Raw genomic sequence first — 25,395 nt, 5'->3', positions numbered from 1 at the left:
CAACAAAACTGGGAAGATTCTTGTGAAATGAGGCCTCATTGATTATTGCGTTACATTTGCAATGAAAAGACGAACTAAAGTACATTTGTATCGATTCAGCCCCAAACTTGAATTATCCTGAAAAACACTGTAGTCTCGCTATAACCGTGAGGTTTCTCTATTGAAATACTCTTTTAAGATTTGAGTTAGAAAATCCTCAGGAGTAAAATTTAAAAAACACCTTTGGCTTGCTACTGTTATATTTCCATCACTTTTTTTTTATTTATTTATTACAGAGTCTTCAATCATGTGTGAGAGATGGAAAATTAAAGTGGGATTGGTCCATATGGGACTTGAAGCGACTTGCAAAGTTTCAAAAATGTTGTACCTGTCCACAACAGTGAACTCTATCGATCGTTCTGTTATTCAGACAACGCCGTCCGAGTATCAATAGACAAGACATAAGGTTGAAAAGTTCACCCATCTCTCCTCTGGACCTAATTAGAGCTGAAGGTCAAGCGACGTGTACGTTCCTATCGGTTTATTGCCTTTATGGATTAAAGTGTGTACTTGCAAGCTGCGTTTGTTTCTCGTTACCGTAACCCCTCGCCCCCTCCCATTTGAAAACACTTTTATTTTCACATTTACAATATACCCCCAAACAAATTCAAATGGGCGTTATCTTCAAGTAACCAGACGGCGAGAGACAGAAAAGAAATGAAACAAAATGTTGTGTGACTAAAGCATTTTCTTTGGCATAACTTTTCCATTTAACAGAGTTTAATCAGGTATCGAAATGGAGTGCTGAATGGTTCTTTAAAGCTGAAGCGGGCTGGACTGCTGCGCGACTGGTAATTAAATGGAATAATAATTAGCTGCGTGCGGCGGGAGAGAGAGAGCGGGAAAGCGAGGGCAACGAGTTTGAAGGCGCGCTGCAGAAAACGCAAATGCAAACAAAAGCGCCTCGTTGAAATGAAACGGTGAGATGAGAGCTTGTGTTAAAACAAGCGACGACGCCCTCTCCAGATGTCCAAGCGTTGACCAGATGTCTGCTAACTTCTAATCACGTATTAAAACCAGCGGGGGGAATTGAGGGGTCGATATGCACGGGAGCAAACAAGGATGTGAAAATAATGACAATAAGGAAACTAAATGTTCAAAGTAGAGTGTGAGGAAATGTGTTCACACATGCAAAAAAAATATATGGAAATGTAAAATCCGCTTCCTCTTGCGATATAAAATGAGGCTGTCTGCTTCTTTTGTTAGCAGTGGCAAATGCTAGCAATGCTGAGCGAAATTGATGACAAGTGATTACAAGAAAGCCATTCATTCCAATTTCTTAGAAGAAAAGTACATTTTGTAACATGTAGCAAATAATGATGAATTGTCTTTTAGTTTTTTTTTTTTTAAACAGTACCAACTTCATGCCATTGGTAGTCTTGTGGCTCACATGAGTCGCTATGATTGGGCCACTATGGACCTAGCCTCACAGATGAAAGAATAAAAAGCTCACAGTACTTCTGGTTTATTTACCATCCGAGGCTGATTTTTTTTTTACATTCATTACATCTGTCTATGACTGATTCGTGAAGCATAATCAAGCTGCTAACTGTCTTGATGGCGTTACGCTAATAATAAAATCACAAGCTAGCAAAATGAGTGAAAAGAAAAAGTATTTGAAAAAATTCTTTGCAACAGGGAAAAAAAGGCCCAGTGAGGATTCAACATAAAAGCCAAGAAGAAAAATAAATGTGCTTTTCACAGACAGTACTTGAAAAATAAACCAAGCTAACTCTGCACAATACATAGCGAGCGGCTCTCCATTGAGTCAATGAAGCTTTCTAAACGAATTCGTCACTGATTCATATGACAGTAGAATTGTGTTGTTACAGCATTTCTTGTTGGATAACTACAATTATGGTGGGCCTAAAAGGTCAGAAAGCCTCAAAATGGTCATAAAAAACATTTGATTGGCATGGACCGAAATGAAAAATGCCTTGGGTTTTTTTTCTGTAGTGTGAACTCTTTTTGAGCATATTTGCAAATTTGTATACGGCCATAGCTCCAGTTATGATTAGCTCATTCAGACAATTCAATACATTATTTAAGACACCAATGTCCTGAATGTTCATTGATACCACAGGGCATCACCTCGGTGCCCCGTCAACCGTGGCAAGGTCTCCTCTCCTGACATGGAGTCTGCTGTACAGTCTCCCGAGGTCAAACAAACAAGAAAACAGTGAAGTGGCGGATCTGTAATCACCTTAGCGACATCCCGACTCAGACTCAAGCTAAGGGCTTTTCATTTCCTCTGCTTTCAATTTGTTTTCACAGCACTTTTGAGTAAATTGAATTTGTTAATTAAAGCAGCAAAATGAAATGCTGAGCATTATTGACGAGATGCTAATTGGGTTAGTGTGGAAATTAGACATGGAGGGGGGGGGGACGTGTGGTGGGAAGGGGCTAATGAGAGGGTTGAGGTGGCGAGGGCGTTTTGGGGTTCGCTAGGACAAATCACATTACACAAAAGCAAAAGCGACACTTTGTGCTTCCGCTGTGGCGACATAACTGTGTTATTGTGCCAAGAGTGAAAACATGCAGTTCTTCTCGTGCGGTATTCAAATACGGAACGCATATTTCAAGTTGCCGACCTCGACTCCGAGCAACATAATGATAATGTCGGTGTAGCGGTACATGAAGCAGAGGCTCCAGATGTGTACTTTGCTAGCTTAATCTATTCTGTAGCTCCTCCCTTGCTAATACATCCATCGGCGCATCGCACACAATCGAGTATTAAACCTCATTGCTTAACTATCTCATTGAGTCCAAAGAGCTTTGCTGAGCTCAGAATTGAGCTGAGTTCCTCCCTCCAGGCACGTTGGCCCGATGCACTGCTAATGAGAAGGATTCGCTCATTTGGCCCTTTGAGAAGCCACATGGGTGAAGGACAGAAGTGTTGGGCTGGCAGGATGATAAGGACTGAGGAGCGACGCGGGATAAAGGGGGGGGGGGTAAAAGAAGCCGACAGACTTAGAAAAAGGCAAAGAGAATGAGAAGGCAGGTTTTATTTGGGGAGAGCAAAGTGGAAGAGGAGACAGGGTGGGGTAATAGGCTGTGGAGCAGTTGAATTAGGAGGGTGATTAAGGCACTAATTATAGAGTGGAACTTCATTGATAAGGTGTCAGACTTACTGGAATGGGCTTTAGAATGTTGTAAATTCACGTAATTTGTGATTGGGGAGTGTTTATGGTAATAAATGTCGTCCGACAAATCCCGCTTGGCTTTATTCGCGGCAGTTTGGGTGGTCGTTTTTTTTCACTTCCTGTATTTACTTCTTTGCAGGTGGATATTTTTTTTTTTATATTCCTGGGAGATGAGGGCGGCAAAAATGTACTGCCGTAAAGTGGAGACTGTGAAACACGCTAAAATAAAATTAGCATACACACGTATCCGATTATCTGCCCAAGTACTATAATTTCCTTTTTGGTCAAAAGGAAGTATAAACACGACTAGCGGTAACAACAATCCTTTTTCAAGCAACACTAAGCTCCAAAAGAGTTTCTACAACATTTCCTTCCCTTATTATGCACGCTCATTAATTTGTTATTGGATAAGGTGTCAGCTGAACACAGCATTTTCATGTTGAAGGCTAAGACGTGCATTGCTGTTAATAAAGTCGAAATTCAATTTGGATGCAGAGAAAATGCAAGTCTGACAATTTTGGTTGTTCAACTGCTGGAACTGATACTGTCATCCCACCACTTGTATCCTTTTGGACTGGTTGTTAACACTTGTTGACCGTTTTTATGTGAAGGTCTCTACATGCTGTTTGTCTCTTGGATTTGGAATTGATTTTGTGAGTCGCCGCACAATCTCTCCCGAGGTTACATCTTTGTTGTCCTTGAAGCACGTTGTCAAACGGACGGAACACGCTGTAAAGCATTTCGACAAAATTTCAATTCGGAACAGTTGTCTCCCCTAATAACCTATTCGGAGGGGGTGAACTGGAATTCTATTCATAGCCCCCCATTAGCAAACGTCCTCATCCGGGAAAATGCATTAGGGCAATGTGAATTCACCTGAAAGGAATTGAATTGTTTGGTGCCGCTGTCTTTCATACGGCCGATAAATACATCTCTCTCGTTCATAACAATTTGCAGCTCTGTATTTGGCAATCAAAAAAAAAAAAAGGCTACATTTGCGGGAGATATGAGAGCTGTTCTTTTGAGAGAGCTGATTACAGTGGACAGCATCTGCGTGGAGCACACAGTTGCCCGTCTCATCAGAATACCTAATATTCCAATGGAGGGGCCCTAAGTACCTGGCAAACCCAAGCAGATAGATAACAAAGAGCCTATTAAATAACAGACAGAGTGGCGGTGGTGGGTGGGTTGGGTTGGGGGGGTAGATGTGAATTAGTCTTTTAGCTCATCACACATTCGGAGATGAGATAGCCCAGAGTTCTAATTAAAATTCTCATCGCCATGGAAGGTGGTAATTTTGATCTGAGGAAGAGTGGTAAGTTTAATGTGGAAAGGTCGTGCAAGACAAACTGACCCTTTCGCTCACTCTCGGAGCTCGCTCGATTCAAATCAATGCTATCAGTCCAACCTGGGAGCTGCTCCTTGCCCTTGGTTTGCCCTCAAATTCATGAGGGAGATACCTTCTTTTACAAAACAGCCTGTGGAGATAAAATAAAGAAACACAAAGAAATGTGAACACAAGCAGATGTGCTCACATCACATTGAATGTAATCTTTTCCTTCTCATGGCCTCCTTTTCTTCTTAACTAAAATGAATCTTTGACGACTATAGCGGTCAATGGTAGTGAATAAACAGAAAAAAAAATAATCTCATGAAAAAATCTCAAAAACAGAGTCATGTTTTCATAATCATGGATTTGTACATTGGTTTCTAGAAGTTTTCTATCTATAAATGTGATTATTATTTTTGCTTTTGTTTTACACTTGGTGTGAATCCACATATTGACAATGTCATGGCAACAAATAATAAAAGAAATTCCAAACCCACCTGTCGAATCTAATCAAGTTTTGATGAACTGAAGGCAGAAAAAGTATGTTCAGAAATTTCTATCTCTACCAAATCCCGCCAGAACTGTTTAATCTGTGACTTAATGCATAATCCTAATCAATTTTCTTCCCCTGGGTTCAGAAGAAACTTCAAAAGTGAATGAAATTAACCCTAAACTAAGCCCCCCCCCTCCCTTGCAATAGTCCGCTTATTTCCTCTCAGTCGCAAAGTTAAATGAAGTCTTCTTTTTTGATTGCACGCTGCGCACGTAAACAAGCTTCATTATGTAGAACAGGTTTTTTTTTCATTTTTTTTTACAGATTACAATGAAAGGGGATGTCGGAAGGAGGTAGGGAGGTCAAACTGTAATTACACGTGCTCTCTCAAATTGCTCCTTTTGTTTTGCGACTCATGTTTACCGTGGTGCTTTTATTTATCTTGCCATCTATAATAGTCATTGCTCCTGCGCTCTCGCTCTCTTGCACTTCCCCCTCTTTTCTCTGTCCTTTTTTTTTTTTTTTCCAGCTCATTACCCCAAAACAATTATACGCTAGTCAAAAAAGCCTCTCAGTGGCAGCCTGCTGCTTCTCGCCGCCGCTGCTGCTGGCTAAAATAAAAAAAAGCACTCGGTGCCGAGGCAAGACGATGGATCGCCGTGTCAAGACCAAAGTTATCATCACCTTGCTTGATTTATATTTCTGCAGTGTGTGTGTGTGTGGGTGTTTCTTTTTTTTTTTTTTCCAAATACACTTTGCAAACACACACAAAGACACAAAGTTTTTTTCCACATGAGGATGTTAGCGGCTCAACTGTCAAGTTTTTCAAAACGGTGTGTTATCGCAGAGCTCATCGAGTGTGTAAAACATGTGTCGTGGATATAAAGCAGAACGGTAAAAGACACACAGCGCTAACAATTCAAGCTGTTCAACTTGAGCATGGACAGTTTAGTCAGCCAGCCAACCAACCAGCCAGCCAGCCAGTCGAGAGCAGTCGGTGTCAGGAATGAGACAAGGCCATAATCCAATTCTGGATTTTACACGGCGTCATGCCTTTGCAATTGACAGCGTGATTGATGTGTATGTAAATGTGCTTTGAGGAAGGCTGTGAGCGGCAAGTTAAAGCAGACATTTAGGGCTGCCCTGTCAAAGATGAATACAAGTGAGGAAAGGAGAAGAGTGGAGAGGAATGAATTCAAAACAAAGACAACTATTGATCCATGAATGAAAGAAAGATGGACACCAGAAGAGGCTCGGACAAGACGTCAGCTACCTCTTGAGCGTCGTTCGGAATTCATCGGGAGGCACTTTGACAGCTTGACAAAAGGCCGACCATAAGGGGATCGCTATCCGACATGTTTCAAACTGCAAAAGGTTACTTGGCTTTTTAAGTAGCCTTCCTATTGTCCTTTTTCACCCTCGATCTCACTTTTCCCCTACGCCGCTCTGTAATTTAATAGAGATGAAAATTCTCCCGAAGACAATACGCTGTGTGTAAAAGCGCATCACCGCCGTAGCTTCTGCAAGACGCCAACCGTGAAATTTAGCAACTTCAGTAGCTGACTGAAGTGGGGAATCTGCTCACCTGTTTCCACAGCAACCGAGAAAGAAAAATGGCGCTGGAAGGAACCGTCTCATCGGGTCGAGAGCTTTCTTTTCGAACTTGGTATGCGGGTGTGTATAAGTGGCACAAGTTATCCATTATCCAAAGCAGCAGACTGGATGCATTTATTTTCTGTCTTTTATGATGGACAGTTGTGTTGACGGTGAGTCGGAAAGATGGCTCAAAGTCTATCGATTACTTTGAGCCATTTGACAAGTGACACCGAAAACTTTGGAAGTGAATAAATGAGCGCTGTCCAAATTGTGGCACTTTGTGAGGAGTATTTAGCAGAATTTTGATTTTCAAAAAACTCAGCCAAAAATACATATTTCGAACAGCTGTTTTTTCTTTTTACATGCCACGCCCGTATTTGCAAGAGTTTCGACAACAAGGCCCGCAATTTCCCGCAAGACTGGCTTACTCATCACAGCAACCTGATGCAGGATTTACATCAGAGAGATCTTTCATTGAAATTCTGTCCATCACATTTTAATGACACCTCAAAAGCATGAGGCAAACAAATGCAAACTGAAAAAAAAAAAATCTTGAAAATTGTTGAACCAGAAAAAAGGGAAAATGGATTTTTAATCACCCGTTAAATGTTTTTTTTTTTAAAAAGATTGCGAGGCAAAAACAGACATTGTGAAAACTCCCCCTGTGGTTTTTGTTCCTCAATGCGCTGTGTTCTGCTGAGGCTATGATGAAAAGCAGGCCACATTTCTTTCAGTGAGCCTGAGACCTGCTCAAGACAATCAAGCAACTGAACAGAGGCACTAAATCATAATATAAAGGTGCACAGGTGTCCAGATGAAGAGGCATGGGGGCTTATAAGAGACACCAAGATACCGGCATCCATCTCGCTCACACAACCCAAGTAAAACAATCAAAATCAAAAAATTCAAAGAAAGATGAAATATACTTTGTCCATTTTGGGAGTGGAAGAATGAGGAATAGTTGGAAAAAAAACAAAAAAGATGAGTTTGGAATGAGAGAGCAAGGTGGGTCCATGTTTGGGAAGGCGTGAGAAGATCAGTCGCTTGGCTGGACCAGTTTGTTATCGGCGCTCTCCAGGACCCGCCGGTTGTGCCGAGCTGCTGGTCCGAGTCAAAGGGGCTGAGCCGGAGGGAGGTTTGAAGAGTCGGAAACCCGAACGTAATCATTCAAGGGAAAGGCCAATGAACGTGTAGCGAGTAGAGAAAGAAATTCCACATGAGGAAACAGGAAAAGTGGCAAGAAAAAATGAACAGTAAAGCGTTCATAGCCGAGAAGAGTCCACTTGAAGGGCGACAAAGAAGAAGTGGATGCTGAGAGCTCATAGCATGAAGTGAGGTCAAGGATTCATTGTCATGTGGGCTGCTTCATTGACAAATTCCCATGAGCGAGTCGCGCGCTGAGGTCAGCGACTCAAAGCGAGGAGACCACCTCGGCACGTCCGCAATCATTTCCTTTAACCGTCACCTGTCAGTCAACCTTGGATCCGAGCTTCGTGCGGCTTATCACTCGGCATATTGACTCCAGTCAATCTTCTCCGTCTAAGATTGACAAATAAGACTTGTACTGATCGTTCAACACTTTGGGTCTTGTTGACGACGGATACCAAAGTATTGGACTAGTTTGATGTTTTGCTAGTTTTAGAGACTATGTATGAGTTGACATCAAAAGTGGTTAACTCATCCACTGCCAGTTCAGTACCAAGTGATGATTGACGTCAATTCTCATCAATGGCAGTGAAGGAGTCAAATGATGTATTTTAGAACTGAAAATGGATCAATCCCGTTCTCAGCAAGGTTGGATTGGATTAGGAAAAGTGAGCAGGTCTTGTTGTTTTGCAAGTAACTTTGGCACATAGTGGATATGTATTCCGACTTTCAAGGAGGGAGAAATGGCGTGCAGTCATGTAGAAAGAGAATGCTGTTAGTGGTGTTATTAACAGGCTCCTGTGTTTTCCTCTTCTTCTCAGCTGAGATATTCAGAGCATGGCGTCCTCAAGATAGAAAAGACAGACGGACGCTCCACGCTAGCCTTCTTGCTTAGAAATATGTTTTTTGGCCATTTAAAACAAATTAGGTTTCCCTCAAAGAGAATTTCAAGCATGGCTGCCTTTTGGGGAAGGGGAGGGGGGGGGGCAGCAACTCTCTTTTCATTAATTTTCATTCTTTCCCCCTGAACAAATGATCTACTGTATAGCTCGCTCTGCATTCCTCTCCTTGTCATTTTCCCCCTCTCTTGTTTTCTCCCTCCCTCCCTCCCTCCCTCCCTCCCTCCCCTCCTTCCCTTGCCACCTTCCTCTCGCTCGCTGGTAAATTTGGGCCAGGCAATGGAAAGCAATTACACTGTCAGATAGGTGTATTCTGATTTATTAAAAGCCTTGAATGCTATCTGTTTGCTTCTCCTCTTTGTTTCCCCCGAGGGACACGAGAAGCCCGGCGACGCCCAAATGAGATGGAGTGAGCGCTCCCTCCTCGGCGCTCCCTCCTCGGCATCATCTAGCGAACAGGCGGAGTAAATATCCAGTGGCAGAAGAGGACGGATCGACGACGGGAACAGCTGTGAGGTTGGCAATAGAAAAAGCTCTGGAGGCCGAAAGGTGCGGGACACGCAGAAAGAGTCTGCTGACTGCAGCACAAAGCTCACTCAGAGACGTAATCCTTCTTTTGTCCAATTTTTGTCTTTGCCAACTATCCATCACTCACCAAATTGCTCTGAGATTGATAGTCTGGAGAGGTGAGCAGGATATCCTACAAAAAGTATGAAACCTCAAGAAAAATTGGAATGCGATATCTCCCAAAACAAAAAGCAAACATATTCAAACATTTACTAAGTGTATATATTTTTTTGATATCGTACTAAAGTCTCTTATAAAGCAAGGCGAGGAATGTTGTCTTGACTATGCTGTTTATTTATTTATAAATATTTTATTTCTATTTATTTATTTTATTTCTATTTATTTATTTATTTATTTATTTATGTATTTATATTTGAAGATTAACACTCCACAATCGAGTTCACTCGATTTCAATAAACTGCAAACGGTCTGATCTGTTTGTGTAAACTAATTTTATGTTGTTGTCGTAGGAACCGAACTCCCATAAAATGGAGAACACCCTGTCTGACTCGCCATAACTACGAAAAAAATACAACTTGGTTCAACCTTGGCAGACATCCGCTCTCGTCGCGCTATTAGCTTCCCGTCCTTCTCGCGTCAAGACAAACAGAGGGAGAAATTGCGCAAAGCCATTAAGGTACGAATAGATTGCAATTCCTTGAATAAATATTATCTCTGAGCGAATCATCCAAAATCTGTATGCTTTGGCGCCAACATTATAATAAGGGTCAACAAGGGGTCAGCACGCCATCATATCTCGAGAACTTCACCTGTGACACTTTAATCTATTCATCCGGCAAATTCCTCCGCATGCCATTGACCCGCTCCTTGGACACCTGCAAAGTTTAACACACCGCAGGCATTCGCGTTCCCGCCCTGTGGCGTCAAAGCACGCATTTTACAAGCGTGATTAATGCACTCCCCAGCTACTCCTGATCCTCACCTCCTCTCCCTCATTACGCCGCTCTTCATCGCCAGAGGAACGGTAGGGAGAGAGATGCCACTGCGGTGATGCGTAATAAAGCCTCGGGAATCCAGAAGGGGATCCAGCGGTCGCAGATAAGAGGCCGGGCTACGTACCGCCGATAGTAAACCTGCTTATCTGCCGCTACGATGAATCATGCTTCTTAGTTGTCCGTCTGGGCCGAAAACAACTCAAAAGTTTTGATGGTTTTTTTTTTTTTCTCCCCACAGATCACGGCAATAAACAAACGAGAGGTCGGCATCTAAGAAGCGTGTGATAGAATAAGGGCCACTCGCTAATGAAGCAAAATAGCATAAAACAAATGGCTGCCAAGAAACCGGTAATGATGCTACATTCTGTCGCCGAGGCGCTGGAGGCAGTGATAAACATATTATGAGATGATAAAGAGCTCTGTTTTTTTTGTTTTTTTTATTAAATCCAAATACCTGCTATACGCTGCAGAACAACCCCGGGCAAAGAGACAGCACTGTGCTTCAAAAACTGAAAAGAAAAATATCAGCGAGTTAATGTTTGGAAACAGAAGCTTAGTCACAACGCGGATGAAATTGAATTTGGAGCCGCTGATTAAACGAAGACGCCTTGGCTGTCTTTGCGTTTGCCTGTTTGATTTTAAGGCCACGGCATTTGTGAACTGTCAGACGTTTGAAAGAGCAAAAAAAAAATAAAAAATCTCTCTTGATTAGTTTCTTTGAGTAGCGCCAGCTTGCTTATGTTTATTTGAATGCTAGCTAACAAAGCGAAGAAACCGCCTCGTATCTGTACCTCTCGGCAAAGACATCTGTCTTTATATGAATGAATAGAAAATATCTATTTGCTTCTTTTAACTTTTTTTTTTTCCTCCCCATTTCCAATTCCCTTTGCATCCAGCCACCATGCACTTTCTGCTCACTGGCACAATACAAAGAGGATGTTCACATCAATCAAGTGGTCTAACGAGGCAGTCATCACCTCATCCACATGATAAATAGCTGATTGGCTATTCAGGCGCTGGCCTTTGTAGGAGGCCGCCAGCTGGAGGGCTCTCGTCATTGCAAACCAATCACCGAGCCATTCACTGAAGAGAGCGCCCCGTGTCAAGATCTCAGCTTTTGGAGAACGCCGCCATTAATTATTTACGGTTATTAAAACGGGCAATTTGTCACAGTCAACGCTGCCATGTTACATCTCGGGTCCTTGGAGATGTGACTTCATTGGTTTTTCCGAGTGAAGTCGGCTCTGACGCGTGTGACTTGAGGATGGTGCTTCAATGTGGACAAGCAACTATTTCTGATCAAGGGACATGAGTTTTCAAATGAGCGTATGAGTACAGATCATGTGTAGATTAGAGAAAAAAAATTGTGTTTATTTTCACGAGAAATGTTTTTATTTGAAACATTTTGACTGATCATTAATATTTTATGTGATGGAATAAAGATAAGTGTAGAAAGTCTCGATTTGGCAGTTTTCTGAGTAATATATGTTGGTTTCACCAAAAATACCAGTTTCTGACTTCAAAGTGGAGAAAACAAGCTTTTTCTAACAGTCAATTTCGACACTTTTTTTCCATATAATATTACCTCAAACAAGAAAACAACAATAACAAAGAGCTTTGGATGCCAACATCATTTCTTCACAAATATACAACTACAAAATACGCAAGACTGACTAAAGCTAAACCTCAGGGCCATCTTTTTTTTTCACTAAATGAACTGAGCCGATTAAAAAAAACAAAAAACCTGCGCTTATCTCAACCACCCTTCCCACCCAATCTTTCAATTCACTGAAGAAGCAGAACTGAAAGGATGTGTCACCAAGCCAACTCATGCTTGTAAGGTCTCATCTCATCTCTGAATGTCTGGAAGAAAACGTCTCAAATGCTCCTAGCACTTTTTTGGTGTATGCGAGTGTCTCCATTCTTTGTCCGCTTACCTCCAATGTGGCTTCTGACCTTCTCTTCTCTCCATGGGTGGAGTGGCTATTGATTGGATCTTGGCACATGGTGTACAAACACAGTGATAAGGGGCGAGAGAGGCAACCAGGCAGACATGGCTGCAGTGCCCACTCCTCTCCTCACATAAACACACACACACACACAAAATGAAAAAAAAAAAGCCTCTTCTTGAGAATCCACTCTCAGTAAGCACACACCCAGACATGCTAGCTACCCAAATGTCGATAGCAGACAGGATTAGGAATTAAATTCAATCATGAGTGTCTAAGTGATGTTAAGTTACTGTGGCTGACACCGACCCTTAGCAGCTATTTACGTGACACTGTTTCAATGGATAAAAATACACCGGCCTTGAAATGAGTCACAGATCATTATAAAGCTCCAAAATTACATTGCTGACTAATATGACGCAATACATTTTTTGTTCATGGCATTTTAAAAATATGTACATGAACGAATTTCTTTTTTTTCCCCCTGGTATAATCAGCCATTGTAATTTGTCTCAGCCACAGCAAAAAATCACATTGTGCGTGCTAAATTAATCTATTTGTATATACAGTACTACTGGACCGTTGAAAATGAACTGCTCGCTTGGCAGAGCAATCAACTTTCACATCTGCTTCTGAGAGCAATCACGTTTTTTTTTTTTTTTCTTCCCATTTTTGCACAAGCAAACCATAGTAAATCAAGCCCATAGTGTCAGAATAGCATTCACACTTATATTCACACTGCGACTGAGTGGGAACTAAAAGTCAGTCAGAAGAGTGGACCACTCCAACATCAGTGACCTCGAGTAAAACTCCGAAGGGAAAATATGACATCCATGCATGTTTTTACTTGGCTTGCATGTGGATTTCAGATCACACAACCTTATGAGTGTGGCTCGACCTCCCACACCCGGAGGTCTCTCATCTACACCCCCTTTCCATCTGGTCTATAGGTAAAGTCTTCACCGTGTCAGAGGTGACTAATAGCGTCACAGACCTGCCCTTCCCTTCCCATCGAGCAGCGGAGGTTGCTTGGAGCTCCCAGGCAGCCACATTTTACAGGAGCTAGTAAAAAAAAAAAAAAGTCTACTAGCAAGAGGGCCAAACAAAGTGCCTTCAGTTTATGTCTGGAGAATAAGAAAATACTTTGAATAAAACGGCAGCATCCTTTTCATGCTTTTTGTTGGTATTTGAACAGGTCCGATGTGTGCTTCTGTAGACGTCAGCGCCTCAGGGGAGGAAAGAGGGTGGCTCAGATATTGTCAGGGCGATCTACAAAAGGGAATACTGTGAGAGATGGGGAGCAGAGGTGCAGAGGAAGAGAGAAAAGAAATCCCCTGAGAGTATATGAACCTGCTTGAATGTTTTTATCTTTATGTCTGGTGTGTGCAAGTTGGTGTAAGTGTTTCGACATCCAGTTACAGTTACAACAGTGGACTGGTTGACACAAAATATTTGAGTTGTACAGAGGCCATTTGACTAATTTGCTCAATTTATTTTTGGGATGGGAACATATTCAGAATTTTCCAAACTCGGAATACTGCTGCCCTAAGGGGTTGTCCTAGCGTTAGCATATAGCGTTCCCTAGCTAACAAACCGTTGCCATCTTTAGACAGCAAACTACCTGACTCAATGGCGCCTCTGCTGGTTGCAGTCAAGTAGTGTTTATATTAATAGCTATAGCTCATAAAAAGATATCAATACCAAATCTTTTAATGTAGACTCATTGTCCCTGAAAAATTTGATGAACTATTGTGACAGGAGAATGCTGAAGATGATTCAAGCGGCAATTGGAATTCAAAGACGTCCCTTTATAGTCATGCGCCAATTAAACATTTCCACCCACAATAGAAGACACATCGGAATGTTCATGGCTGACTGTCGCAGTCTGAATTTTACTGCGGGGTTGGCGGAGATGTCACGTTATATCTGTATATGAACGTTCAAGCTTTACTGGGTCATAAAGCTTCGACGCTACAATCAATCAGCGTTTTTGTTGCTCGGTTCATGTGAAGAAAATTCATCGAAGATTGGGCAAATTCATCCAGACTTGCCAAAATTCTTGTGTGTCTTATTATTGGAATGGCCTTTGTTGTCTCAATTGGAAAGATAAAAATGGGGAGAAAGTGAAAGCGAATCAATAATTGCCAGACTGACTTGAAAATTGTATTCAAATGCTGCTGCTGCTTTGCCCTTTGGATTCATCCCAAGCTTTTCTCAATCTCTCAATTAACAACCTCACTGAAGTCTTTTTCGGGCGCTATGTTCCAAAACACATTATTCAGCTTGACAATATAAAAGTACCTGCCTTATGAGACGGATCGTGAGCAGCAGGTATATAAACAACAACTTTCCCAGCAGATTTGCTTCATAGGAATACATTACAGGAAACAAATGAGTCAGTCGCCAAGAAGAATGTGGCCACAAATGGCCCTGGCTCTTATTTGCATCCTCGCAAGATAAGTGCAGCCATTAGAAGGTGAACGCGTCCCTGCAAACAAAATAAAAAGAAATAAAAACGCGTCTTTTTACAGTTTGATGCGGCTAGAAAGCTTCCCTCATCCCGACCTGTTGTGAGTGTTTGGTGTTGCATTAGATAGGGGAGCGATAGGGGGGGGTAGGGGGTCCGAGAAAAGATGGGAGGACTGCTGCTGGTGGAGGGGTAAAAGCGACATAGAGTAGACAGAAAGAGATATGAGGGGGCCGGGCTGGGCTGTCTGCCACCCAGGCCCGGAGAACATAAAGAGAAAAATACGGCCATAAAAGCTCTCTATGACTATGAATACTAATACTGAGCCAAACCAAGCGTGTCTGTCCTTCCTCTCTCACCCTCTGTCTCACTCAGACAAACGACATGGCTTTCAAACAGGAAGTGGAGGGAGATTTCGTGTAAAAAAAAAAAAAAAAGATTGAGAATATTTTAATGAGTGGACAACCCATTGATTTTCGACTGATAATTCAGACAAATTCTCACGTCCGTGTGTTTATTCTTTTCAATTGTCTGAGCCAAATGACTGGATAGATAAAACTCTCCCTTAAAAAAAGTTCCCCGTACCTATTTTTAGCCACCTACCCACATTTTTCCAGGTCTCTCTAGCAAATAACTATACCATCATCATTAACCATCTCCATGTTATGATTTCAACGTTTCCACAGCCTTATCTCAATTTTATGGTCAGGTGAACCTTACAATGGACGTACTTTCATATGTGCAAGCTTTCCTTGACAAATGTTAGCAGGACACAAGCAAAAAGTCGTAATCTCTCAAGCATTTCTAATGAGTTTTTCTCCTACAATTATTTGATAAGAGCAGACGAGACTGGAGGCGACACACATGATACACTCGCTGCTGCAGAGGTGAGAGCTCTATGCATGACACATCCAACACACACATTTGTGCACAAACACACGACTTGGGGCTTATAACCTAGCGAGCAACATTGGTAATGATAACATGAGAGGCTGACGTTATGACCGCCGAGCGCACCCAAACTACCAATCTGGCCTCTTTTAACTCCCAGCGCACACACATATACACACACACCACCCAAACGCTGACCTCCCTGCTGCAGCGCTTGCATGCGATAAACACCACAGACACTTCATTCCCTCACTCACCACGCTGAGTCCCAGCTGCTCCCTCCGCAGGTAGGGAAGGTTCCTCCGCTCCAGGCTGGCGAGGTAATGCTGCAGTCTGGAGTAGGTGTAAGGGTAGCAGTAGGCAAACTGGTAAACGTCGCCTTCTCGGTCGAAGCAGAAGGCAAACGACATGACATAATTGCGCCGGTGGTCTGGGCAGCGGTAGTAGTAGACATTTTTGGCAGGAAGCCTCTGCCTGAAAAAGTCAAGAAAAAAAATGAGAAATTAATCTAAGCAAGGAGCTGTTCTTAACTGTATTTAAAAAAAAAATACATTAAATGCAACATCAACAAAGGGATGATTATATAAAAAAAAGTTACATCATAAATGCCATCAGTAGGCGGCCTTCAGATTATTCGCGCCTGTGTTGACATTCAAAGGCACAGTTTGATTTTTATCACTCGATCACATTTTCATCTGTGTGACAGAATTTGTTCAATTACAGATATGGCAGAAGATTAACTTGACTTTTATGAATTGCTCAATAAGGATGGAAGAAACAACAGAAATTGACGAGTCTGGCTTGGATAAATTCTGATGCTGGTCCACCTCCCGGTCATTGGATTTTTGGAAAAATTGATTCATAAAACTATTACAGCATTTACAAAAACAATTAAGTAACTTCTCAGTCCATTATTTATTTTTTAACAATTAGATAAATAATTAAATAATCAATACAACTTTTTTTTTTTTTAACCCTAATCCCTAACCCCTGCTAACTGGCTAAAATGAAAAATTGGAGCTCTATTTTTCATTTTAGCCAGTTAGCAGGGGTGTGGTGGCCATCAGGAATTTTAGTAAATTCCCAAACAGCCGGTCCATTCCAGAACTGGTCAAACATGACTTGTCAACAATTACGTCATTTTCCAGCAAGAGACCACACCCCATTTTATTGTATTCTCCTTCGTGACGACCTTCCAGAACGGCGAGATGCACGGCGTGTCACCTATAGGCCAAAAAAAAAAAAGTGGATGCCTGCAGAATCAATGCGAGGCGGGTTGGTATCACTGCAGTGCGCACAAGTTCTCTGCTTACGCGACATGTTTTGTGTTCACACCCTTCATCCATCTAACATCTTCCTCTCTCCCTTTTCTACTCGCACCACCGAGGCGAAGGGTATAGCAGGCGGTGCATGTGACTGCCTGCGCGTCCCTTCCCACCTTGTCATTTTTACCTCCAAATATCTGCAGCGCTGTCACTTTCTGAGGGTTCTGACAGTAAAAAGTCCACGCATGGGGGAAAAAAAAAACAAAAAACAGTTCCGCCGCAAAAAAAAAAGCCTCGCTAGGAGAGAAGAGGATAAAGGAGGACCAAGATGACTGATTGATGGGTTTGGGGTGTTTGGATCAGGAAGAAAGGTGGTATGAGGAGATAAGGAGAAGATAAAAGAGTGGGAAGATGGCAGATCCACCCGTTGATATCCGGGAAGCGGGTTAGCTGCGTGTATAGCGGCTGTGGGACGGAGGGCCGCCTGTAGTGAGCGAGCATTTCTGGCACGAGATGAGATGAAGATGCTATCGGGTTTGTGATAGGAACGGGGGGGGCTGACAATCAACACGCAGGACAGACTGCTCAGCGCTAAATCTCTGAACCTCTCCTGTCTGACTCACAGCCCAGAGAAAGGAGGCAGGGGAGGAAAGACAGTTTGATGTGTTTGTTCAAGCACATAATGTATCAGAATAGGCGACAGATAAAAGCCACCTTTAGAGTTGGGCTCAGGTTGCCCCTGCTTAGTCTTCTAATCCCGTTTCGACTGTCAGAGGCAGTGACCGTTTTCTGTTGAACTATCAACGGACTGACTTGTGTCTAGCGCTTTTTGGTATCATACTCAGTTCCTGCACCCGATACCCCAACGGGACATCAGTTATTTTGGTAGCCTTTGTTACATTTGACAGGACTGCACATAAACAGACTAACAACGGGTATGTTTGAAAAAAAAAAAAAAAAAGGGATTGTGGGAAAAAAGAACATTGAAAGGATTTGCATGGGACTGAGTGACTATTTTTTGCAAAAAATAAATTTGAGTCAACGTGCCATAGAAGATCAAATAGTAGTTAGGTCATGAGTGATATTTTTTTTATTTTAAAATCAGTTTGGAGAAGAATGAATCTGAGTGTTGTACCTGTTTTCTTAAGAATCCTACAAGGTCAACACATTTTGAAAAACTATTAAAAGCTGACGGAGATGTCAACCTCCCCCACTGGCCATGTTCGGTTAAATGTGATTAAAAGCCATTTCTTTACACATTTCTTTGCTTATTCAAGAAATTACTCTCATATTCGACTTCTCCCGTTCAATGCGATGCCGTGTGACCTTGCCGAAGACTGAAAAAGTCCCGACTATTGATTTTAATTACTGCGGCTTGTCATGGCATTATAGTTATAGGCCAGGGAAAAATGCTCTTTGACTTCATTTGGAAAGTGGTTGCCCGTAAGGCCTGCTTGAACAACGTGAGGAGCTGCACCAGCTTTAAATAACCACGGGCACAAACACAAATGGGAAAAAAAAAAAAAAAAAAAAGCTTGAGGAAAACACACACAGTCCCTCAGGTTTAATCTAAGCAGTGGCTGTTCCTTCCTGGCAGCTGGCAATTTGTTTTATCTAAATGGTACCTTCTCCCCTGCCCATCTCTAGACGTGGTACAGTGCCGTCGCTCCCAAACAGAATTATCACAATGTGGGATGAAGGCAAAGAAAAAAAAAAAAATGGAGACACTTTCCCTCCAGATGATAAGACGCTCACACGTGATTTTACAATTCAGTGATTACAAACACGTACACAAACAACAAAACACAAAGTAACACGCTCACACCTAATGTGAGTTAGTCAAGGTCATGAGATGAGTTAACTTCCAGAGTGGAATCAAAACAAGGAAAATAGTAAATAGTAGACCAAAGCAGACAGAATGTAAATGTATAAGGCAGAAATCAGCTAAGCTAAGAAGATAGCAGAAAAGAGCCCTGATAAAATTTTTTTTTAAAAAGTCATAAACGGGGTCCTCTTGGTAAAAGTAAGCTGAAATAGAAAACAAGCGCTGTAGAAAATGATGGATATAGAGATGCTCTGTCAAGTCTCAGGGGAGGTTATGAAAAAAAAAGTACCACAAAGGGATGGATGAGATGTGAGGTGCTGTCAACTCAACAAAGTAACATGAAATTGCAGTCAACCTTACTGTGGCTACATGGGAGTCTCCTGACTTGGTGAGAAGGAAACATCCATTTTGTGAAATATTAAAAAAAAAAAAACGCCCACCAAAAAACACACAACTCCTCAAAATATGATAATCATGAATTATTCTATGCCACCAGCAGTTCCATAAAGTGACATGAAGTCCTGCTGTGCTAGCAAAACCATTTGCATTCTGTGGCAGTGTTGGTTGACAGTTCCATTAATAATAATAATTCGTCTGAGCGCATCCTTATTCGGATGTGCAACAAAAAACGACAGTGAGATTGATTTCAAAATAAATAAATAAGGAAAGAAATAAAAAGACATAAATAAATCATTTGCTGTGTACTTTCTGGCACACCTCACGCTGACCTTGAGGCTATGGGAGCTTTGCTGAAACTATGGCAGAATATCCAACTCTTGAAAATAAAAGAATGTTGATCTTTCGTTTACCAATAAATGAAAGTAGAAAAAAGCAGAGCAAAAATTCCATTTTGAAAAAAAGTCATGCTATTAAATTATTAACTGTGACTAACGTTGGCTTGTTTGCTAACTTTGCTACGGCCATCTTGCTATTGCTAGCGCTGCTATTTTGTTGAAGCTGAGTATGCGTTCTCTATGATTATGGATCATGACTTCAATAATTTCATGATTATTTTTGGACATACTTCAACGGTTTCTTGCCATGTACAATACATGTGGCTCCAAGTTTCAGAAAAATTGGTGGCATAGTTTTGGCATGATCCCGCTATCACACAAACGAACTAACTATCATGGGTGGAAAATAACACCTCAAGCTTTTCTACTTGGTGAATGTAATAAGATAACGGAGACTGCAGAGGATTTGACACAGTTGGCCTTTAGAGAGGCCTCACCATCTTTAGCTCGGAACTTCAGCTCCCGTATTGACGGTGTGGGTAGACGTCTTGAAGTTTGAAGACGAAGGCTTATAAATTGGTAACTTTCACACATGCGGCACCTTGTCTATATTTCAGAATCAATCAAGCGTAGAGGACACATCAGTCAGAGCTTCTACCGAGCACTCCAACAGACAAAGGCAACCGGGACCAAAATAGGACACACACACACGTGCATACACTTCTTTTATATTGTCCGCCTCGCTGTTGTCTCATCGAGCTTGTCAAACGTTCATCCCGTCAACAGTTAGGAAGGTTACCCGTTTTCAAATAAGCTTGTGAAGCTGTCCTGCAGATCCCCCAGCAGCTCATTTGAGGCAAATAGTCAGTTTGGCAAACATTTCACACCCAATGACACATTTCTTTATTCCCCCGACGCAACTCCATCTATAACCGACGGGCCAATGTTTCTTGGCAAACGGAAACGAGGACAGATGTTAGCTTGGCTTATTGTTGTCAAACGTGGGCCCACGTCCTTGTTTTGTGTGTCACCTAAGAAACAACTTCCCAGTAATCTCGCACATGTGTATGTTTATTCATGTGTGTGTAGTGTACCCATGACGGCGTATCAATTCTTGAGGCATCAGTCTTCTTTTTAGATGCAAATGAAGGAATTTAGCTGTTAGCAAGCAACTTGTGCTAGATTTGGCTAGTATATGTTACGTGGTAGGACGGTATATTTGTATGTTTACTAGGTGACTAAAATAAATATCAGACATGTTTCCGAATGAAGAGCAAAAGAAAAAGTTTGTTTGAAGCCACACGTACAGTGTTTGCGCTAATATTGATCATCGGCGACTCAATTAGTTCATGAATTTGTTCGACAAATCCCAAAGGCGGCAACGTCAACAGTGAACATTTGAAGTTATGTTGGCTGCTGTCGTATCACACCCACTGAGTTGCACCTGAGTTGGGAATATATGCGGCAGACATTAAATGAGCAGGGATTTCCATAAAACAGTGAGAGGAGTCATAAATCTCAGATTTTCATCTAAATAAAACACTCAGGGGAGGATGCTAGTTTGTTGGGATGCCGCTGTATGTTAAATACCGAGTACATAAGCGTGGCTGTTTATCCTCGTATGATCTGTTTTGTTTGTGCCTGGAAATCCATCTTCTCTGGTGACTCATTTCGTCATGTTGTTTTTCCCCCCTCGAGTATTTTCTAGTTTTATGTCAGATTGAAGAAGAAAAAAAGTTATTCCATGGAATAAATCATCCGAAAAAGACTTTGGTGGGGGCGTTATGGAGTTAGATGTTGCAGTCATAACTGTCAAACTGTTGCGCATATTTTCTATCCTTTAATTTATTGAATGTATGCTTGCATTTGGAGACAGTTTTAAACGTTAGTTTTTAAGTTATTACATGACATCACTAGATGTTAATTCATTTTTGTCATTCAGTAAAACATTGCAGCTTGACACAAATAAAACACTATATGACTAAATAATTTTGAAGTGAGCGTAGGCTAACATGCTGAATCGGATTCATTTCTCAAAACGGGAAAGTGTGACAGTACCTATTTGTACCAGAAGGGGGCCTGCAGACATGTGGCATCTTATATGTCACTCTCGAATAATGACGGTACCGAAAAGGTTTTGCAAAAAACAAAACAAAACAAATATTTTTCTGGTCATTTGGGAAACCCACGTATTTCGCTTTATCGTCATTCGCGTCACACGCCTGGTCAATGTCCAGCTCGTAACACACATATCCAATTACATTGTCAGACTGTATTCTTGGCTGATGGATTGAAGCTAGTCATTTGGGCCTGACATAAACTACGAGCTCCTCTGTGTGTTGTGGGCCTCTGTGGCAATTAGCAGTAAGCAGATGATCACTGTGCCCTCGCCACTGTGGCGCCACCGGTTCCCTGTGGGCAACGAGGCAGGTGCACATTCATTTGGAATAATGGGGGGGGGGGGGGGCGGAGGTGTGCAGGTACACATTAAACACACACACATGTAGTCACGGAAAGAATATCGAATAGACGCTCCTATGTAATAAAGCGATGAGCGTTAAGCCCCTGCGGTAAACAACAGAAAGCGTCCGTCCATTAATTGTGTGATGCAGCATTTCCCTGGGTGCAACATTATACTCCCAGCGCATTATCAGTGCGTGTGCGCAAGGGCGTGCGTGCGTGTGTAACGGCGGGCCGAACAGACAGCCTGGCGCCAATGAAAACTGCGTCATAAAAAAGAAAAAACGATGTCTCAAGACAGTAGGGACTTCAAAAAAAATAGGATGCAACATACACGCAACGCTAGCTTCTTTCTACCTGAGCGTGTTCGAAATTGACGTGACAGTTGAGGTACAACTGTGGCGTTGGTCTTAGAAGTCTATCGAGTAATATCGTCCCCGCTAAACGTGAGTGGAGGAGAGAAGCGTTCATGACCTCACCGTGTGTGACTCCCAAAGTGAGTCAGACGGTTGATGTCAGATTCTGAATCAAAATGGTTTATCCTCCTGAGCGTAGAAGTTCTGTTTGTGTGTGTGTGAGATGAGGTCATTCTCTCAGGCAGGCTTTGCGACATGCGACACGTTCTGATGGCACCGAAATTCCTAACAGAGATGAGCTCACCTGCTTCTTCTGTTGTTGATGTTTATAAGAAATGCAAAAGCCGACAGGGAGTTGTAATCCCTCGTCAAGTTGTTTACTTTTAAATTTATTCGTTTATTTCTTTATTTTATTCAATTCTTTTGAAATTTTGATATTTGCTCACATGGCTGGAAGATAAGATTTTCTTGAAGGATTCATATTAAGTGAGTCTGACTTGTTCGTTCTATTGAAATGGATGGCATGCCATGTGCTCATTTGGGTTGCAGGTGGGCTGAAGACTCGAGGCGCAACCTGAACTGGTCGTCGGTCAATGGCAGGGCCCATTTGGACAAACAACCAATCATACTCACATTTAACTCAATGAACTAATCTTAACTTAGCGTGCATGTTTTGGGAATGTGGAAGGAAGTCAGAGTCCTCTGAGACAATTACGAGGCAGATCTTTAAACCCTTAGTTTAGTCTAGCACTAGATCATTATTTTGCGTGTTGTGGATTGTCACTTGCTATCAAAGACACAAACAAAAAAATGTTTTTTAAAAAACAAAAGGCACACTATCTTCAAATGACATTTTCAAATGTAAATGGGATGAAGTTAAGTCAAGGCCAGTATTTAATAAGATAAAGATAATTCACAAGCCCCGAAATCGCTGATTCGAATCTGATTCAAGTCAAGTCATGTGACTCCAGTCCCCCACCTGCTGTAAAATTGTTGACGTTTTTATGATGGCAACAGATTGACCTTGGATTGCCATTATTTCTTAGGGAATAAATATTCCACAATATATTCTTCTATATCACTCAAGATTTTAGCATTCTTGTCCAACATACTACTGAGATGACCACTTGTAGCGTCATGATCACACCCATACTATTAGCCACAATAGCACTGACTGGCACGTTCTCTATGTCTCTGCTGCCAGGTTCACCTCCCTCGTCACTCTCTACCCCCCCCCCCCCCCCCCCCTCCTGCTTGTCTTGGCACAAATATGCTAGCCTGTCTCTGCACATTTCCCTTGGTACAATAGCAGCAGCTGGGGTCCTTGCTGCCCTGTCTACTTCTATACCCCCGGTAGATCAGTCACACGCACGTACGGTATACACAAACTGGTGTCACACACAGGTGGGGATGGAGGGAGAAGGACGGAATGGACGACTACTTGGCCTCTCAGACAGCCACATGCTGCCAATTAACTTCTTCGGCCACCGAGGGAGGGGTTCGTCTGGTATGGGCACGTGGGCTCTTCACACACAATCAGACAAACGCGCGTACTTGGTGGTAGCACGTGCAGTATCTTTCTGTGTGCAACAGGACAATCAGGGGAAGAACAAAGAGAGGATGGGATGTTCTGTGGCAATCCAAAAGGACACTAGAACTGATCAATACTCCCTCTGTTTGACTTGTAAACAAAATGGAAAAGAAACTCACAAAGCGAGAAAAGGTCACTGTGAAGTACTTTCCAAGTATCCATCGCCAAATTCTGGGAGGTCGCTCACCCCATTATCCTTTTTTTTTAATGCCTTTTCTTATTCTCTTCAGGGTCAGACTAGACCCTGGCTTAGTTGTCTATTCTATTCCATTCCGTTCCGTTTCATATTTTGATTTTTGTTTACTGAAGGTTTAAAAACTTTCCTCCTCTTTATCCCAAATGATTTCTGGAAATAATCATATATATATTTAAACTGTTTATTTTTGTGATGTTCTTTCCACCAAAATATAATCCTTTATCACCCCCCAAAGCACAATTTATTTTTATTTAAATTATATAATTTTAGCTTTTTCCCAATATGGAGAATTTAATGTGGTACTTTTCAATAAAAATTTAATAAATTTTCTGAAATTTTCAAATTTTTTATTGCATTCAAAACATTTAAAAAATGCCTACATTTTTAAAAATCCAGTTTTCTGTCTCCTTTAAATTACTTTATTGTTACTTGTCTTAGGAAAGTTTTTGAAAGTCTCCAAGAGGAAATGAACATCTTTCTTCCAAAACATTTTCCTCCTCATTCTGTGTAATAACCACATGGAGGTGAAGAGTGCTGTCTGACTTAGCTGTCCAAAATGTTCCATTGGTTTTCACTTGGTTTGAGATTTAGTCTCTCTGTGCGTGCGAGTGTGTGCGTATATGTCGCATGTGTGTGTGTGTGTGTGTGTGTGTGTGTGTGTGTGTGTGTGTGTGCGTCAAGCCATGTTGGTGATTACACTAGACAGAAGGAATTACAGGCTATTACAGAAAAGAGCCTGTGGCAGCAACAGCCAGAGCCGCAGTGCTCTTAAAGGCTTATGGCACTCTTATAAAAAACAAAACAAAAAAAACAAAAAACCAGAAGAAGAATAGAGAGCCAATCATTTCAAGTGAAAAACACAGCTGCCTGTTGTGTCAAACATAAATAGAGAAAATAATTCTAAAAGCATACCATGTCATATGGTACTTATATTTTATCGTTTCATGCGATAAAGCATTGTGTGTTTGGAAGGAAATTATAGTGTGGCCGAAAGGATTGTGTACAGCATTTCAGGCTGGTAGTAACTATATGATATTTTATGCATCCCATAAAAAAAAGGAAGAACCTTAAATGTTTGTTCATACAAAGAATTTTTCCCACAGGACATCAACTGAGACAAAAATGGAAATTGATCTGTATCCACCCCACAAAATATGTAAGTAAGTAAGTCAGTAAGTATATAGATAGATAAATAACTAAATAAAAATAATAATATATAATAAAAATAATAATAAAGAATAAATAAATGTGAATTTAATATATGTGAATTTACAATATATCGTGTGATTTTGTTGACTATTTTTTTGGTGTTTCAACATATGTTGAATTCATTTTTGTTTTACAGTAAACTGGAAGTGACAAATAAACATCTTGAAGCAAGCACACACTTCCTTGTTTGGAGAACACAAACAATTTCAGTTTCCATGTCTATGATCTTATATCTCTAATTCTTGTTTGTGTGCTTCTCTTTAGTAGTGGTAACACAAAAAAA

General features: G+C 41.5%; 1 protein-coding gene across 3 annotated transcripts in view; it reads right to left on the bottom strand.

The window, feature by feature from the left end:
- The window catches only part of agbl4 (AGBL carboxypeptidase 4), a 162,244-nt gene that overhangs the window by 59,085 nt on the left and 77,764 nt on the right, over nucleotides 1-25,395 (bottom strand). For all 3 annotated transcript variants that reach the window (XM_085928077.1, XM_085928078.1, XM_085928079.1), the window contains exon 5: nucleotides 15,734-15,950. In XM_085928077.1, the coding sequence (XP_085784203.1) occupies nucleotides 15,734-15,950 (217 nt within the window). The remainder of the gene's footprint in view (nucleotides 1-15,733; nucleotides 15,951-25,395) is intronic.

The sequence above is a fragment of the Syngnathus leptorhynchus genome, chromosome 13 (genome assembly GCF_054491065.1).
Source record: "Syngnathus leptorhynchus isolate UIUO chromosome 13, UIUO_Slep, whole genome shotgun sequence".
NCBI classification, from domain to species: domain Eukaryota; kingdom Metazoa; phylum Chordata; class Actinopteri; order Syngnathiformes; family Syngnathidae; genus Syngnathus; species Syngnathus leptorhynchus.
This window is presented reverse-complemented; position numbering and strand designations above follow the sequence as displayed.